Source organism: Embiotoca jacksoni, unplaced genomic scaffold (assembly GCF_022577435.1).
Source record: "Embiotoca jacksoni isolate LCO1_2020_lvr unplaced genomic scaffold, fEmbJac1.0.p SCAF_6, whole genome shotgun sequence".
In the NCBI taxonomy this organism is placed as follows: Eukaryota; Metazoa; Chordata; class Actinopteri; family Embiotocidae; genus Embiotoca; species Embiotoca jacksoni.
In genome coordinates, this window is record NW_027185414.1 from 7,523,404 (window position 1) to 7,539,914 (window position 16,511).

A 16,511-nucleotide genomic window follows, 5' to 3' on the forward strand; every position below is an offset into this window, starting at 1 on the left:
TTGAATGCATGGCTTGTGTTGCACCCTTATTTCTGGGGATGTTATATATTAATTATGTTTGTCTCGTTTATATCTGTTTAATTTAACTTGTTCTTAACTGGTGTTGTTGCCCGTCTTGTCCAGGACTCTCTTGAAAAATAGATTTTGAATCTCAACCTGACCTTTCCTGAACTTAAATAGAACTTAAACAAATATGAAATTAGAAAAAAAAGTATCAATATCAGTGCTGTTGATCCTCACCATAGCAGGCTACTCATTTTAAATGAGGATTGTGTGTGAATGTTATTTAAATAGAAATATTTACTCATACAGTCCACACCATCTGATTTGTCCCAGTGCCAAGCATTATTTCCATTTAGAAATTTTTTTTATAATTCAATTAAAAAATTATCAAGTTGAAAAGGACCAAGTTCTTTGCATCTCCTGTTACTCTGGTAGAAAATAGCTGCAGCAGGAAATCGAATTATTATTATTTTTTATTTATTTATTTAACCACACGAACAAACACGGGCTAAAAAAAAAAATAATAATTAAAAAAAAAAATCACAGACGCCGTCGTCTTCCATAAACGTCACGACTAAAAAAAAAAAAAAAAAAAAAAAAAAAAAAAATGATCCAGCGTGAATAAATAAACTTCCCTTTTATTTCGTCTTCCCCTCGAATAAACCGAGGGAGCTGCTGTGTGTGTGTGTGTGTGTGTGTGTGTGTGGCCGCCATCTTTAAACCCCACCAGAGGCCACAGCTCCGGTAGTGATGAGCCTCTTCGTCCCCGCAGCGTCACACACGGTCGAGCTCGCGCCGTTCGGAACGTCGTCTCCCGGTGAAAGTCAACGGCGAACAAACCGTCGGACGCGGCCGGTGTGAAGGGAGGCAGGTCACGGGGCGCCGCGGGAGCCTGTTTTTTTACGATGTTTGTTACCGTAAGACGGAACAACAACAATAGACCGGGGGAGGAGGAAGACAACAACAACGGGACTTTAGCTCGCTAACTCGCTGTTAGCGGCTCGTCGGGCGCTGCGCTTGTTTTTCAACGCTTTTCTTTTTCTTTTTTTTTTTTTTTTTTTTTTTTTAAAGCCGCTTCGTTAGATCTGACCGGGACGACTCGGCTCGGCTCGGTTCGTAGCCCGGTTCTTCCTGCGACACTCAAAACGGGACGAGTCTCGTCACCGATTTGGCACCTTTTTTTTTTTTTTCTTTTTTTTTAAACCTTTTTTTTTTTCTTGTGTGTGCCCCCAAAAAAAAAAAAAAAATCTGCGCTGTTGCTTTAGCTAGCTGGAAGCTACGTCCCGACTTCTCCCTCCCCGGCGGCCCGGCCGGAGATGCGCGGAAGATGTCGGTGTCGGGGCTGAAGGCCGAGCTGAAGTTTTTAGAGTCCATTTTTGATCCGAACCACGAACGGTTCCGGATAATAGACTGGAAACCCGACGAGCTGAGCTGCCAGTTCAACGTGACTGGGGAGAAGCTGTTGATTATCCACTGTAACATCACGGTAAGGCTGGAGACGGTGGCGGGCTTCCCCTGTCGGTCCTCGGCGAGCTAAAGTTAGCAGGGTAACTCGCTAGCACAGGTAGCGGGGCTTTTACCTTCACAACCGTGCACCCTGCAGCAATGCGGGACAGGGTTGTTGTTGTTTTTTGTTGTTGTTTTCATTAGCATCTGTCAGCGGGAGCTGCGCACTCGTTGTTTTTTTTTGGGGGGGGGGTTTGTTACTTGGACAATTCGCCTTTTAACCATTGTTGATAAACAGCCTTAGCATTGAGCTAACGACGCAGCCTGAATGCTAATGTCGTCAACTTATTACGTTTTTTTTTTTTTTTTTTTTTTTTTTTTTTTTTTTTTTAAACGGGCTCCGTTTTAATGCTGCGACACGCGGGAATGTGGGTCAAATGTTTTTTTTTTTTTTGATGTAACCGACTTGTTTCCTGTTGTCTTCAGGAGTCGTACCCGTCGACACCGCCGATCTGGTTCGTGGACTCTGATGATCCGAGCTTGGCGCAAGTTTTGGAGAGGTTGGAAGATGTGAGGAAAGGCAGCACCCTGGTAATTAACCTTATTTGTTTGTTTCACCGTGTGTCGCACTTTATAAAGATCTGCTGTCAGGTTTCTTTTTATCACAGTGCGGGTTGACCTTTTTTTTTTTTTTTTTAAAGCGTTTTGTCATTTAGTGTTCAACTCAAGCGCGTTTACCGCAAGCTATGACACAACAGTTGGCTTCAAGTTCATACAAATAAACAATGAGAAGATGATTGTAATCTCCAGCTGGCTACTATGAAAAGTCAGAGACGGTGGTGGAAGAAGTATGCAGGTATATAACTCAGGTGAAAGTACCAAATATTCCCTGTCAGGGTTGAACTATTTTATGTGGTATTTTAGGATTCATATTAATGTGCATTTTATGACAGTAGTTATTTAAGGTTGAGTTTATTTTAACTACTTTAAAATAAACCTAACTGTTGGTTAGGTTAATCTATGAAAACGCATAATCCCATAATCTTATGTTTGTATGTTCCTGTTCTGTAAAAAAAAAACATGTATCTCTAAAATGTCAACAGGCTCAGGAAAACTGCATTTTCCTGCAAATCCAAGTGGGTTTTAAAGTAGATTTAGTTGGTTTGTTTTTTTTAGCTTAGACAATATAGGATTTTCTGAACTCGCAAAGAAACATCTAAGCCTTCAAAAATTCCCCAATTTGGAAATACTGCACATGTTCTTTTACTGGACAGAAAGGTCAGACAAATACTTCATCTGACATATAGTGAAGTAGAAGTATAAAGTCGCACAAAATGGAAATACTCAAGCAAAGTACAAATACTCTAAAGTTGAGTACTTGAGTAAAACTACTTTTTGACATTCCTCCTCTGGTCAGAGCTGATGTAGCCTCTATCAAAATGTTTTCACAGTATGCCTGAGGTATGTGGCATTTGACTGAAAGAGAAGAACACACTTTACTTCACACTTTGAATTAACTTAATAGCTTGACTGAAGAAGTATTGACCAGACTGCCTCTCTGCAGGAACATTTTCTATGAATTAGGATGACATAATGCCAGCTTGCTGTGTTGCACTTCATCAGGGAGGAGGCAGATAATTGTGCACCCAGTGTTGGATTTTATGTTGGTGTGTTAGACTGCTCAACTATTCTTCCTCCGACATTCTTTGCGTCAGTGTTGCAAGATTTGGACTTTTGGAGCTGAAGAGAGGGTTTATTGATGTGCAGCTTGGGTTTTAACATTTTAGTGTTACATTTGGGAGATTTCTACAACTAGATTTCCCTTTGTACATGGGCTTTCAAATATTAAAAGCGTGCATATGTTGCATAAATGTGTGCGTCTGTACTTGGGGAATGTTACAAGCATGTTGACAAGCAGGTTTTCTGCAGACCAAATAGCTATGTCATGAAGTCTTTGGGAAAACATCTGAGGTCAAAATGTCTGTGACAAGCAGCTCCTTATGTAATCCCAGGTATGAGATGACATCCTGGGCCGAGTTAGCCTACTTATTCATGCTGCATGCTCAGTTTGAAGGACTCAAAATATGCTTTTTATAGAAGCACTGTCACTTTTTTTTGGACGGATTTTTTTTTGCCGTTTTTGGTTGAACCTTACTGTTGTCTAAATTCAGATGAAGAATACAACATTGATGAAGTTGTGTGTCAGATGAGGACAAACCTTGCCTTTTGTGGATAGATGAAATCAGTCTGTTTTTTTTTTTTGTTTTTTTTTACTGTTGCACAGATATAATAGTGATGCCCTATATTTGAACTGCACCAAATTTGAAAAGACAAGAACACACTAGCTGTTTGCCACTTAATGATTGTCACCTATCTCTTTTTGTGAGTAAGAACAATGTTAATCCTCCTGTTTTATGTTGAAATCCTTACTTTGTGAAGTAAATTTAAAACCACTTTTTTACATTATTCCACAGTTGTAATATGAGTGTCCTGCAACACACTGTGTAAAGACTGATGAATCACTCCTTGTCTTATATCTCACACAGTCTTGAATACTGCTACACTGCTTTTGCATTCAGGAATGTGATAAAGTTGAATGCTGTTCTTTCACATCGGAATACGTTCACATTTCAGCCATGTGGCATTGCTCTGTAGCCACATTTGCAAACTTGAATTGTATTTCTAATTTTGTATGCCGTCGTCATTGTGTTTGTCTTTTCTAGCTTTTGCAGCAGTTGAAGAAACTCATTTGTGACCTCTGTCGGCTGTACAACCTTCCCCAACATCCCGATGTGGAGATGCTGGACCAGCCGCTGCCTGCAGGTCCTGTGGGACAAGACCGAAAGGCAAGTCTGCTGAGTTCATGCTTATCAGATACCTCCTCACGTCATGATACAGCCAGGACACTGTTTAATCCCTTTTGAAGGATGATATCTGTCTTATTCAAATTAAGATGCTTTATTATGCACTTCCAAACCACTTGAGTTTAGTTATGAAACAGCAGTCTGCATTACAGAGGTTCTTGGGCATTGATGTGAAGCTGTTCTCCGTGCTGATCAATAGGCTCTGTCTGTGGTTATGGTCTGTAAGAGGTGGTCTTCTGTAAAGTACATGGAGCAATCAGCTCAGTGAATCTCATGCAGACAACTTAACTCAGCTTGCCTTTGTGTGTGTGTGTGTGTGTGTGTGTGTGTGTGTGTGTGTGTGTGCAGCATGGGACAGAGGAGGTCACATCTGAAGAAGAGGAGGAGGAGGAAATGGGAGAGGTAGGTTATCATCTTTGATCTAAACATTTGATGCATTGCTCTTGCTGTATTGATGTGTGCTTTGTTCAGTGATGACACAGGCTTGTTTATTTTACTGCCATCTTAGTCACATGTCTATATGAGGAGTGTTGGGCTGATGATCATTTTTACATGATATAGTTTGGGAAATAGAAATGTCTACTAAGGATGACAACAATTCTTTGATTTGTGTGTTTGCCCTTCATCTTTCTCCCACTTAAATTGACTGTGATAGTTTCACCCTGCATTTTATTAATCAAACAAACTGCTGTTCATGTGAACATGAAAGTTTTATTTCATCTTTTGAACTCGACACTGGCCTTGATCCCTGACCTCTTTGTTTGTTGTACTAAGACGGTTTACTTATACTGCTTAGCTATACTGTTTGAGAACCATATCTTAATAAAAAAAAATATCAAATCTGAATCAACAGGACATCGAGGATCTGGACCACTATGAAATGAAAGAGGAGGAGCCTGTGGATGGGAAGAAATCCGAGGATGATGGCATCGAGAAGGAGAATCTGGCAATCCTGGAGAAGATCAGAAAGAACCAGCGACAGGACCACTTGAATGCAAGTCTTGATTTAACAAAGGGGCTGGTTGATGTTAAAGTCGACATTTAATCTAAACTGCATGTCTGTATGCTAATTTTGTCAGTAGTAATTATTTTTGTGAAAGATAAACGAGGAAAGATTCTAAAAAAGAAAATGAAGAAACAAGACAGTGATGAGCCATTTAATAACACATCTGCCAGTTGTTAATGTGACCTGTTTGTCAATGTGCTGCTGTGCAGTATGCAGCACATCTTCAGGTTTCTCTTTGCGTCTGCCCTTCAACGCAGCATAAACTTAGAAAAAAAATTGTTTTCCTTCAGGAAAGGGTTCTCAGGTTGCTCCTCATTCTATTCAGTGGCTCAGCTGTGCAGCTGTCTTGCTATCGTGAACGTGTCAAATACAATCATATCCTTATAATAGTAGTATCCATATTGCATGCATTTCTCTTACTTATTTTACATGTTTTTGAAAATTGTTGTGAGGGTCTCTCAAGAGGATGTACTGATAAAAAAAAAAATATTGACATCTTGAAAAATCAAGTGTTGTCTTTGATGCTGGCTCATGTTAAATACAAATGACCCCTGTGGTCAATTTCAAAGCAGTGTTTTTTGTCTATATTGTTGTTGTTTATATATTTACAGGGAGCCGTGTCTGGTTCAGTGCAAGCCTCTGACCGCCTGATGAAGGAGCTTCGAGAGATCTACAGGTCTCAGAGCTACAAGACGGGTACGCTCACTACATCGGGTTCTGCTTTTTGTTGAAAGTCTTGAGTGGGGAAAAAAATTACGAACCAAAAATACAGAAGCCAAACAACACACAATAATAATCGACCTCTTGTCCTCTTATGATAGATGAATATTGCTGAACATTCAGCATTGCAATATGAAAGCCTTGAGATGTATATGGTCGGAGGAAAAGATTTGAGAGTGAGTTTAGTTGTGCAGGATTCAAAGGTACCATCATCTTTTTCATCATTATGAGGTGAGCGTCACCTTCATGTGGGTGTAGGGGCGATGCTGGAGGTTGCTCACCTTTTGTATTGTTATTTGTGTCTTGTAAGGTTTTGAAATGGTTAAGAGCACATTGACACACTTACCACAGCAGCCTAAGAGCAAATAATGACGTTCAATATTCAATAATTAAGTATGAACCAATTTTATTACGTAAGAGGAGACTCATTTTGAGGTGTTAACTTTGTAGAAATGAATTAGCTTTCTGTAGCAGAATTAGTTGACAGCGGTACGAGAGATGATGTCACTGGCAGAATATATTTTCTGCTTTGGCTCCCTCTGTTCCATTTTACTTTATAGAATTAAAAAGGGTGGCACAGTAGTTAGCATTGTCGCCTCCCAGCGAAAAGGTTACGGGTTCAATTCCGGGCCCTTCGGTGTGGAGTTTGCATGTCCTCCCTGTGCCTGCGTGGGTTCTCTCTGGGTACTCAGGCTTCCTTCCTCCCACCATCCAAAAAAAAATGCTTCTCAGGTTAATTGGTGATTCTACAAATTGCCCTTAGGTGTGTAGGAGAGCGTGGATGGTCTTTGTTTTCGTCTGTCTCTGTGTGTTGGTCCTGTGATGGACTGGTGAACCCTGCCTTCGCCCAATGTGAGCTGGGATAGGCCGCAGCCCTCCTGTGATCCTGTTCAGATTAAAGCGGGTATAGATAATGGATGGATGGGCTAAAAAGGGAGGTAGATCTTGCACTTTGACTTATTTCATCAATTTCTTTTGCAGGCATCTATTCAGTGGAGCTTGTTAATGACAGCCTGTATGAATGGCACGTCAAACTAAGGACGTAAGTAACTTTGGGATCTTGTGTCATGTACTATTTTGTTTTTTTTCTGTATGGGAACAGACATAGACTGATTGCATGGTTTAACAACCAACAGGGTGGACCCAGACAGCCCTTTACACAGTGATTTACAAGTCCTAAAGGAAAAGGAAGGAATGGATTACATTTTACTAAACTTCTCATATAAAGTGAGTAAAATTGACTGTGCATCATGCAAATGGAGGATGATTTTGGGTGTCTTTTGAGGACTATAAATTAACCATCTTTGATGGTTTCCTCGACAGGATAATTTCCCCTTTGATCCACCGTTTGTCCGGGTAGTTTCGCCTGTACTTTCTGGAGGGTGAGTTTTTTTTTTTTAATTTGGTGCACTTTCCACAGTTTCTACCATTATCAAGCTGAGACTGTGATAGTGTTAGATTCAAAAGGGTCCTTTTCCTTACTTTCTATGTCTTGCTTCAGGTATGTTCTTGGAGGAGGCGCCCTGTGCATGGAACTTCTCACCAAACAGGCATGTTAAATCTATTTTTATAAACCCTCAATGTGAGTTTCTTTTTTTCATGAGTTGATAATGAATATTGCTTTGGATTGTTTTTGCGTCTGTTTTATCCTTTTCTGTGCATCTGTTTACATTTTCAAGCCCTGCTCTTATTGACATTGGGTTTCTTGATTGCAGGGTTGGAGCAGTGCCTATTCCATTGAGTCTGTCATCATGCAGATCAATGCCACTTTAGTCAAAGGAAAAGCCAGAGTGCAGTTTGGAGCCAATAAAGTAAGTGAGGAGGTTTAATGTCAAGTCTGTGATGTAATGTTGGCCTCGCATAATGAATGATGTGGACCACATTGACAGTGCGCAGGGTTCCCTGGCTTATAGTGGTGGCTTGTTGTAGTGTGTGAAAAATCTCTTGTTTCTGCAGCCATTGTTGGCCGTGTTGTCTTTCTCATCAAATTGGACTGTATTGAAATATGTAGTTTGATGTGGTCACTAGGATGGGCCAAGTAGATGCTCATCTTTTTCGATAGTGACAGCACCAACGATGTGATTTTTCAATGCCACCTAATCATACCCATTTCTCTGAGTTTGATCAGTTCAGAAAACAGGGATATTTTCAAGACCCTCTCTGATGTTCAGTCTCATGATGCAAATCCCATTTTGCCGTGTCATATGTTTTGTAGTTGATCACCCTTCAGACTGCTTTAAGGTTTGCGCAGTGACCTGGGATAAACCCGTGTTGGCTGTCAGTGTCAGCGGGTCAACACATGTTAGACAAACCAGTGTCATGACCTGCCCCGACCAGGAATAATCACACCGCTCTGGCTGAATGTTTTGCTGTCACTACGACTGCAGCTCATAAACAGAGCAGCTTCAGTCCTTCAGGAACCACACACACACACACACACACACACACACACACACACACACTCAGGCGCAGTATTGAGTGGATATCACTAACAGAAGATAGACTTGAAGCACCAAAACACGCTTCGGGTGTCGGTTTTGTCTTGAGTGTTAGGCCAGTCTGGATTTTGTCCAAGATTAGTCTCATTAGTTTGACCTAAATAAAGACTGACTTACTGTAATTCTATAAAGTTGAGCTTAATCAGAGCTAGAACTTGTGTTTCCATGGTAGCAGGTAGTGGCACTTGCTGACCAGTGGACCCATAGGAAGAAAAAGGGCAATAATAAAGCTCAGCGTCTGTGTTGTTTTTTTGTGGAACGAGTAAATGGCAAGGGAGGAGTTTTAGGAGACCACAACAACCCACTGGAAATATTTATACATATACCAGTGAGGACATTACTGAGTCCAAGTACCAAGTAAAGAGCCACAGCTTCTAAGCCCTGTTATATATATATATATATATATATATATTTTACTTTAGTCATTTTACTTTTAGCTGTAATTTTCTCTTATATGTCCTTGTAAGTGTTTAATTCTTCCACAAGGCAAATGTTTTCTGCTGGAAGATGGGAGCTGAGTAGTTTTGAGTGCCAAGTTTTTTTTATTTAGTTTAAAATTTACCCAGAATATAGCTTAGTCAAGATCTAGACAGCTTTGTGCAGTGGATGAACACAGCATATCTATCTGAAGCCTATTAGTTTGATCAAAGTCTGTCTTTGTGAAACCAGCCCCTTCAAGGAAACGCTGCTTTACTCATAATGAGTTGACCCTCAGGCATACAGATTGGTACAAAATGTTGTGGTTTTTTTATGTGGTGTAGGAGTGATGTATGTGGAACTACAGTTGCACAGGCAGGGCTGGTGTGAATTGTGATGACGAGGTGTGCGTGAAAGCAGTCTGGTATCAATGGTAAAACACGGGGGGGTGTATGTTCATTACACTGAATCATACTCAGGTTTTTGTTCTTGAAATTGGAGCTAGCAAGATAAGCCTTTTTTTTTTTTTTTTTTTTCTCCCCTGCTTGTAGAAAACAGCTGTCCGTGCCGTTTCTTGTTCTGTGCTGTCATCCTAAACCCAATGCGCACTCTTAAGGTTGGCTTTGTTTTCATCTTTTAATGCAGAACCAGTACAATCTTGCCAGAGCACAGCAGTCCTACAAATCCCTGGTTCAGATCCATGAAAAGAACGGTGAGTGTTTTTTTTTTGTCTCCTGTTTCTTACAGAGTGCATCCCTGACCTTGTTTACTGAAACCAAATCCCTCCCATGCATCAAAGCTGTGGAATATCTGCGCTGGGACTGTTGTGCATGTACCAAATATGGACATTAACTGCATGAGGTCCACATTGTTCCACTCAAATTGTGGGTTTATAGCAGCAGGATATAGAAAACAGCAAAACACTATAAATGCAATGTGCTTGTGATTCATTGTCATTCTTTAAGTTCACCAATTATTATTATTATTAGGATACACAATGACATGAGAGCATCATGCATACATATCGATAGATGTAGATGGTAACTGGCACAATGTGTTAACATTGCTGCATTATGCTGACTGTTATTCAAATCTCATGTTCAGGTCCAGTGATGAATCATTATTATTATTTTACAGACAGCACATTTCTGTGTATGTAATGAATGCTTTGTGACCTTGAGTGTTATTCAGCTGTTTACAAGTATAGCAGACCAGAGTAATAATAGGCACAAACACATCAGTAATATGCTGTTTTAACTGACAATAAAATAGACAGGAGAACAGTCAACATTTGCATTTTAAAGTTGGATTTAAGTTGTGGGAAACACCACACTGCATTTTTTTTTTTTTTTTTAAATAAAAGTAACAGGTGAAACTATGTAAATTCCTTCCACCCAACCAGGCTACAGAGGGCTATTTTTAACTGTAGTAGAATAAAACAAAAGTTTAGAGCTGAAAGCTTTGCAAAGCCCAGAATCTAACCAGTCAGCACTTCTCAGCCTGGAGTTTTTGATCTTTGCACTAACCAGGGATATTTGGAAATACAGATACAAACTAGTGAAGCATAGGAAATGGCTTTGGTACAGGTGATTGGTAGCTGTTTTGCATTAACCTGTAGTCATCGTGTCTTTTGTGTTGTCTTTCTAGGCTGGTACACACCCCCGAAGGAGGACGGCTAATACAGACTCTTGCCTTTCCTGCACTGGGACCACATGTCTTAGATTTTTTTTCTTTTCACCTTGCGACCAATATTGTTTTTATCCTGCAAACTCTTTTGTTCTCTACATGACAGTTTGAACTCCAAACCAAATTCCTCATTCAGTGACCTCCCAAAAAAAAAAAACAACTAACACATGAACACGGACACACTCACTCCACACCTGAAATTTACATCCATCAGCTACTCGCAAGGGTGTCATCTCTTCAGATATTTATCTCTCTGTACATCTGTTGTCTGATGCAATCTTAATTATTTTATTTTTTTTGTTCCATTGCGACATTCACCCCCATACTCCAGGAAATCGGTGGACAAAAATATCGCGCTAACTCCCCCTTCGGTTTTGGCGTTGAGCATGCCAAGGTTACTTGCCCGCTGTGAGTTGAAAGGTGCGTCATGGCTTCATCCTCCTGCAGTGTCGGTCTGACACTGCCTCTCTGGCCACAGACTGCATCTGAGAACGGCATGCGACATTCCCCGATATGATGCAGTGGCAGCTGGGAAGGACATTTCGATGCCGGTGGCGGGAAAGAACCGCCGCCCTTCCTCTCCATGGATGGCCTCTGTAATATTGTGCTCATGTGTTATCTTTTTAATGCCAAGGCCCCTCCTCTGGAATAACATGCTTCTGAGGCTCCTCTGCTTTCAAACCTCTTTGTCATTCAAAGCTTGAAGCCGTGAGGCGGGGGGAGGAAGACGAAGAGACTCTTTGCGAGCCCGGGTGGGACACCCCGTAATGAGCTGCAGCACCTCGCTGCGCTCTAAACTTTGGAGACCACCGTCGTCATCCCAACCAGCAGCCGGACCGCTCCCCGCAGGAGAGGTTTGGTGTGCGGCTAGACTGGCAACATAAGAAACATGATCAGGCAAAGCAGGGGCGCGTTTGGATTGGATCACACTGTAATGTAGTTGATTTTAACTCCATGTGTAAACATGTAAATTTGTATTTCTGCAAAAGGATTTAATTGTTTATAATGTAACCTTGTCTGGGTCTTTGGCTGGGCAGAGACTGTATTACTATATACCCTTGACTATTAACTGCAGGAGCACTGCAACTTCTCAAGACCCATTTTAGACTTAAGAAAAAGTTGCTTCATGGATACTCTTGCAGAAGGAAACAAAAGTACATCATGTTCTTATGTAAGCTTAATGACTACTGCAGTTTTGTTCTTTTTTTTTGTTCTTTTTTTTTTTTAATATTGATTTGTAATCCCTATGTTATTGGCAACAGTGACAGAACCGTTCCCCTCATTCAACGGCACCTCTCAACTACAACGGCCGCACCAATACCGGCATGGACACGGCTGTTTCTGGCATACCAGAGGTTTGGCTGTTCATATCGAATCACTCAAACCAGACGAACCTCAGTGAGGCTATGCAGTGAAGTCTTGTGGAGTTTTGTTGAACTGAAGAAAATTAGTCTTAACAGCTAAATAGTGTAGTCCCCGGCTTAGTTCCTGTAGCTGGCTCACATCCTGACTACTTCACCAATTTTGCAGTCTGGGGGAAAAAAAAAAAAAAAAAAAAAAGTGACCTTTTTACCTTCTGACTTTTCCTTGACCTCACGGCTGTTTTAAAATGCAGCCGGAGTTACAAATTCACAGCAATAGTCTCGACCGTGTACCTTCTAGCTTCACACCTGGGAAGATCAACTGGAGTCCGCTCCATTTCCAGAATATTTGTTCAGGTTTGATAAATATTTGTTCAGATTTGCCACAGGAAGGACCCAGCTCTTCCCATTACCACCTCTCTGGTTACTATTCATGACCACTCTCGGCACTGCTGTACCCCTCGGCGTGCTGAGGCTTTGATGTAATGTGAATAATATGCAGAAAACTGTGTGGAGCATTCCAATTAATGCAGTTACATGTTTGTTGTGGGTGTTCTGTTGTGTGGTTACTTGCATTGTTTTAAGTATATTGTCCTGGTAACCAGCGTAGAAAGCTTAGTTAGGCTATTTCATACAGTCATTCCTTACTTTTTGAGTTTAGAGTTTCCTCCGTGATACTAACCTCAGTCACAGAAAGGTAAAGATGGGTAGAAAACAAGCAGCTTGTTCATGCTCAGCACATCTAACATTTGTTTAGTCCTGCAGGATATGACGCGAGTCGCCCTCCTTTTGTTGTTTCACCCACAAGCAAATTCTCAACTCGACTCCGGATCATCGGCATGGTTGTTAGCTGTTGTGATGCGCATTGGTAACGTACTAATCACTTCATTCTGGTCACATTGTCGAGCCCACCCCTGCATTCTCTGGAGAAGCAAACTCAGGAATACATACTGCACACTCGACTTCGCAAAGGATCGCTTAAGAATATTGTCGTGCAAGATTGAATGTGTCAATCGTTTTTTGGGGGGGGTTTTTTTGGGCCATTTTAGAGTGACGCCCCTGTAGTATTACAGAGTGTTTTGCCGTCGAATTGCACACACACACACACACTTAGATCTTGTGATTGCCATCGATGCTATTAATTACCAAGTAAGTTTTTCTTTTGAATGATCAGATACGTGGAGCAGACTGGCTCCGACCCTCAGATTATATTGCTGTATTTTGCATGTCAATATATCGGTGGGTGTCCCCCTCCCAAGCTACGCAAGAGCACTTAAAAAGAAATATCCTTCTTTTTTTTTTTCTTTTTTTTTCAGGACTTGTTTACTCGTGGTTTCCTACTACATCAGTGCACAGGAGCATTTCTCCTTGTGTGCTTAATTGAACCAGGTCAGATACTCCGAGACACGTGGACTTTAAAAGACATCCTACCTGCTCGGGTTACCTTTCTAAGATGCCAGGATTCCCAACAAAAAGCAGCAGTTCAGATTTGTTGTGCCATCAGAACAATTCCAATCCCACATCTTGAACCTGGTCTTTGGAATAATGGTGTATGCACGAGTCTGCTCTTACAGCAACACGTGTCTGACTAACAAACAAACAAAAAAAAACGTCTCGGCTTTGAAACGTGACATGTTGGTCCGACGACTGAACTAGCCTGATACTGGGTTCTTTACCTTGCTTCATTAACTGCGGTGGCCGGGTTATAAAGTTATGCACTGTTAGCATGCTTTGGTTTGGTTTCATTTTTTTTTTTTTTTTTTTTTTTCCATTGCAAGGGTGATTTTGACCATGTAAAGTAATTTGTAAACTTGCATCAAGTTTATGAATAAAGAATTTTATGAAATATCTCTTCATCCTGTTCTTATTAATATAATTTAATTAGGAACATGGAAGAGTAATAGAACCATAAACCACAACATTAATTACGTATTAATGTTGTGTTTTTTGTTTTGTTTTTTCTAAGGGAACTTTGGTACAAGAGCCGCAGGATTTGGGCATCAAACCATCTGTGAATGAGGCGCTCCAGATGTTCGAGTGCGTTTCTTGCGTCTTCCAGTAGATGGTGTTCCTCACCAGAAGATTCAGGGGTCCGTTTTTTGTCTGGGGGGAGAGGGGGAGGGGGGGGCATCACCTGCTGCCTTTTAAGTGATTCAAGGAGATGTGACAGTGCACTTCAGTGTGACTTAAGGTGAAGTGTTGTTGTTTTTTCCTTTTTTTTTTTCCCCCACTTTCAACAGTGAGTATCTGTGCACACCATCGTCCAACCAAAGCACTGCCTTTGTTTACTGAAGTAACGGGGCTTGTTAAATACTCTGATCACACGGAAGTCTGATTTTGATTCTTCTAAGCAAGTAGAACCAGTTACCAGTATAGTCTGGAACAGCCAGTGATTTAAAAAAAAACAACAACAACAACACTTGGAATGGAGCATTTCCATATTATTGTGTTGGTAGTTCTACTTGTTGTTTTTGTTGTTGTTGTTTTTTTTTAACTAGTTTGTATTTAGATAGCACTGATTTCTCACACCTCCCCGCAGGGTTAACGACTGGAACAGCTGGTGTGCTGGGGAAACGACATGAACAGATTTGATCCTCTCCGTCGTTCTCACTTCCTCAGGGGGTTTGTTGGCCTTCTCTTTGCTGTGTGCGTGTGCTGGAAGACGCCACTAGATGGTACTGGAGCTCTCTCTCTCTCTCTCTCTCTCTCTCTCTCTCTCTCTCTCTGTAACTTCAGGCTTACCTCGTGTTTTACATGTCACGTGACGTTGAAGAACTCCTGCCGGCTGGTGACGTCACTCAGCTGTTGGTGCGCCATTACAACACTCACTCCTGCTCTTACCGTCTCTTTTGCTAATTTTCTTCAAGGTTGAATGGATGAGTAACGAGGTCATATTTCTTTCAGTGAGAGGGGAGACAGTCCGATACAGACGTGGGTTGCACGTATTATCCCATCAGTGTGTTTTGAGTCGGATATCGTTTGGGATAAGTAGCTGAATCAATCCCCATCACTTGTCCTGATGAGCAGGAGAGTTGATAGGGGGGGGGGGGGGGACCTATTGAGTGCTTGGTCATTCCTGCTGCTTGCAGCCCAGATAGTTATGGATATTGGAAATAAATCAAACCAAGAATTTATACAAAGTGTAGTAAGGAGTAGAGTGAGAGGAGGAACCCAGCAGTTCCCCATCAAAAGGCTATTTGGCTTATTATTGCTGCCGTTTTTTTTTTTTTTTTTTTTTTTAATTTGTATTGTTGTTTATGTTTGTGTTTGGTTGGCTGGCCTGTTAGCTGGAGAGGAGCAGGCCTCATTGTCCAGCTTCATCCAATCTGTTTGTCCAGGCTGTCGTTCGCCTCACAGCCAGCGCCGCGCCTCCGCGAGGAGACCGACGAGGCTCCGGGCCCGGAGGAAAGAGGCTGTGATTAACGTGCGAGCACCCACACCGAGACCGCAAAGAAATAGCTGACTTCTCCTCCTTCTCCTCCTTCACCCCGGGCCGGGCCGGAGCGCAGCGCACCGCACGGTGGGCCGCATTCAAAAGCAGCTGGAGTTGATTGATGGCCTGCAGCTTAACGGCCGCGTCCGCCGGAGCTTCGACTTCCACCAGAAACCTCCTCAACAATAAAGCCAGATTCAGATTGAATGTGTCTGAGGGGAGCTGTGAGGATTTTAGCCTTTTGCCTCGCTGATCATCCTCCTCTGGCCAACCAGTCTGTTGGGTCAGATGCCACGTTGCGGATAAATCAACTGATGTGTCAAAGTGACTGAGTCGTTGTTGTTGTTTTTTATTCGCTGCATACCGTTTGATTCCCATTGATTTCACTCCCCGTTTGCAGCTATATTGCAGAAACATTTGGAAAACTCTCTCTTTCTAATAAACAGAAGTCTAGAGCCAGCAAGCAGTTAGCTTAGCATAGACAACAGAATACATATATATATATATATATATATATATATATAATTATTTTTTTATTTAATTGGGGACATTTTATATCCATATAGCCAGAAATTAGACTTTATGGATAAATGGACCAAAACCATGACAAACTCTTTATATTTCAAAAGCTTCCTCCCGCTTCATGGATATGGATAATTTTATCCCATCAATAAAGTTATTTCTGAATGAAACTGAGAATTATTTTGAGTCTTAAATCTATAACGACGATGAAGTAAATGTCAGTAGTTGAAATTTACTGATAAATGTTTTGTCTCAAGAAATGTGTCACCAAAATGAATCGGATTATATATTTTTTTTGTTTTTCTCATCCTTTTCTGATTGATGCAGCTTTTGTTATTATCATGATAGTTTTGTGAAATTAGCTGGTGTCACTGAAAACAATTAACGTGACTGGCAGAGGAGGGAGACAAAAGTTCTGCATTACATGCTTGAGTTGTAGAAAATGCATCTTTGGCATTATGATCATTATACACAGTAAAAAAAAAAAAAAAAAGAACTTCAAATCCTAAACAACATATCCACCCCAAAATAATTTGCATAATTGTTATTGTCAAA

General features: G+C 41.2%; 1 protein-coding gene across 1 annotated transcript; it reads left to right on the plus strand.

Annotated features, from left to right (window-relative positions):
• Positions 1 to 719: 719 nt before the first annotated feature.
• On the plus strand, positions 720 to 13,849 carry LOC138212950 (ubiquitin-conjugating enzyme E2 Q2-like). The gene is made up of 13 exons (XM_069173687.1): positions 720 to 1,489; positions 1,936 to 2,040; positions 4,173 to 4,295; positions 4,662 to 4,715; positions 5,167 to 5,340; positions 5,931 to 6,015; positions 7,021 to 7,081; positions 7,176 to 7,266; positions 7,363 to 7,421; positions 7,541 to 7,589; positions 7,755 to 7,850; positions 9,600 to 9,666; positions 10,602 to 13,849. The coding sequence occupies exons 1-13, from the start codon at positions 1,331 to 1,333 to the stop codon at positions 10,631 to 10,633; spliced, it is 1,155 nt and encodes a 384-aa protein (XP_069029788.1). The 5' UTR covers positions 720 to 1,330; the 3' UTR covers positions 10,634 to 13,849.
• The last annotated feature ends 2,662 nt before the right edge of the window (positions 13,850 to 16,511 follow it).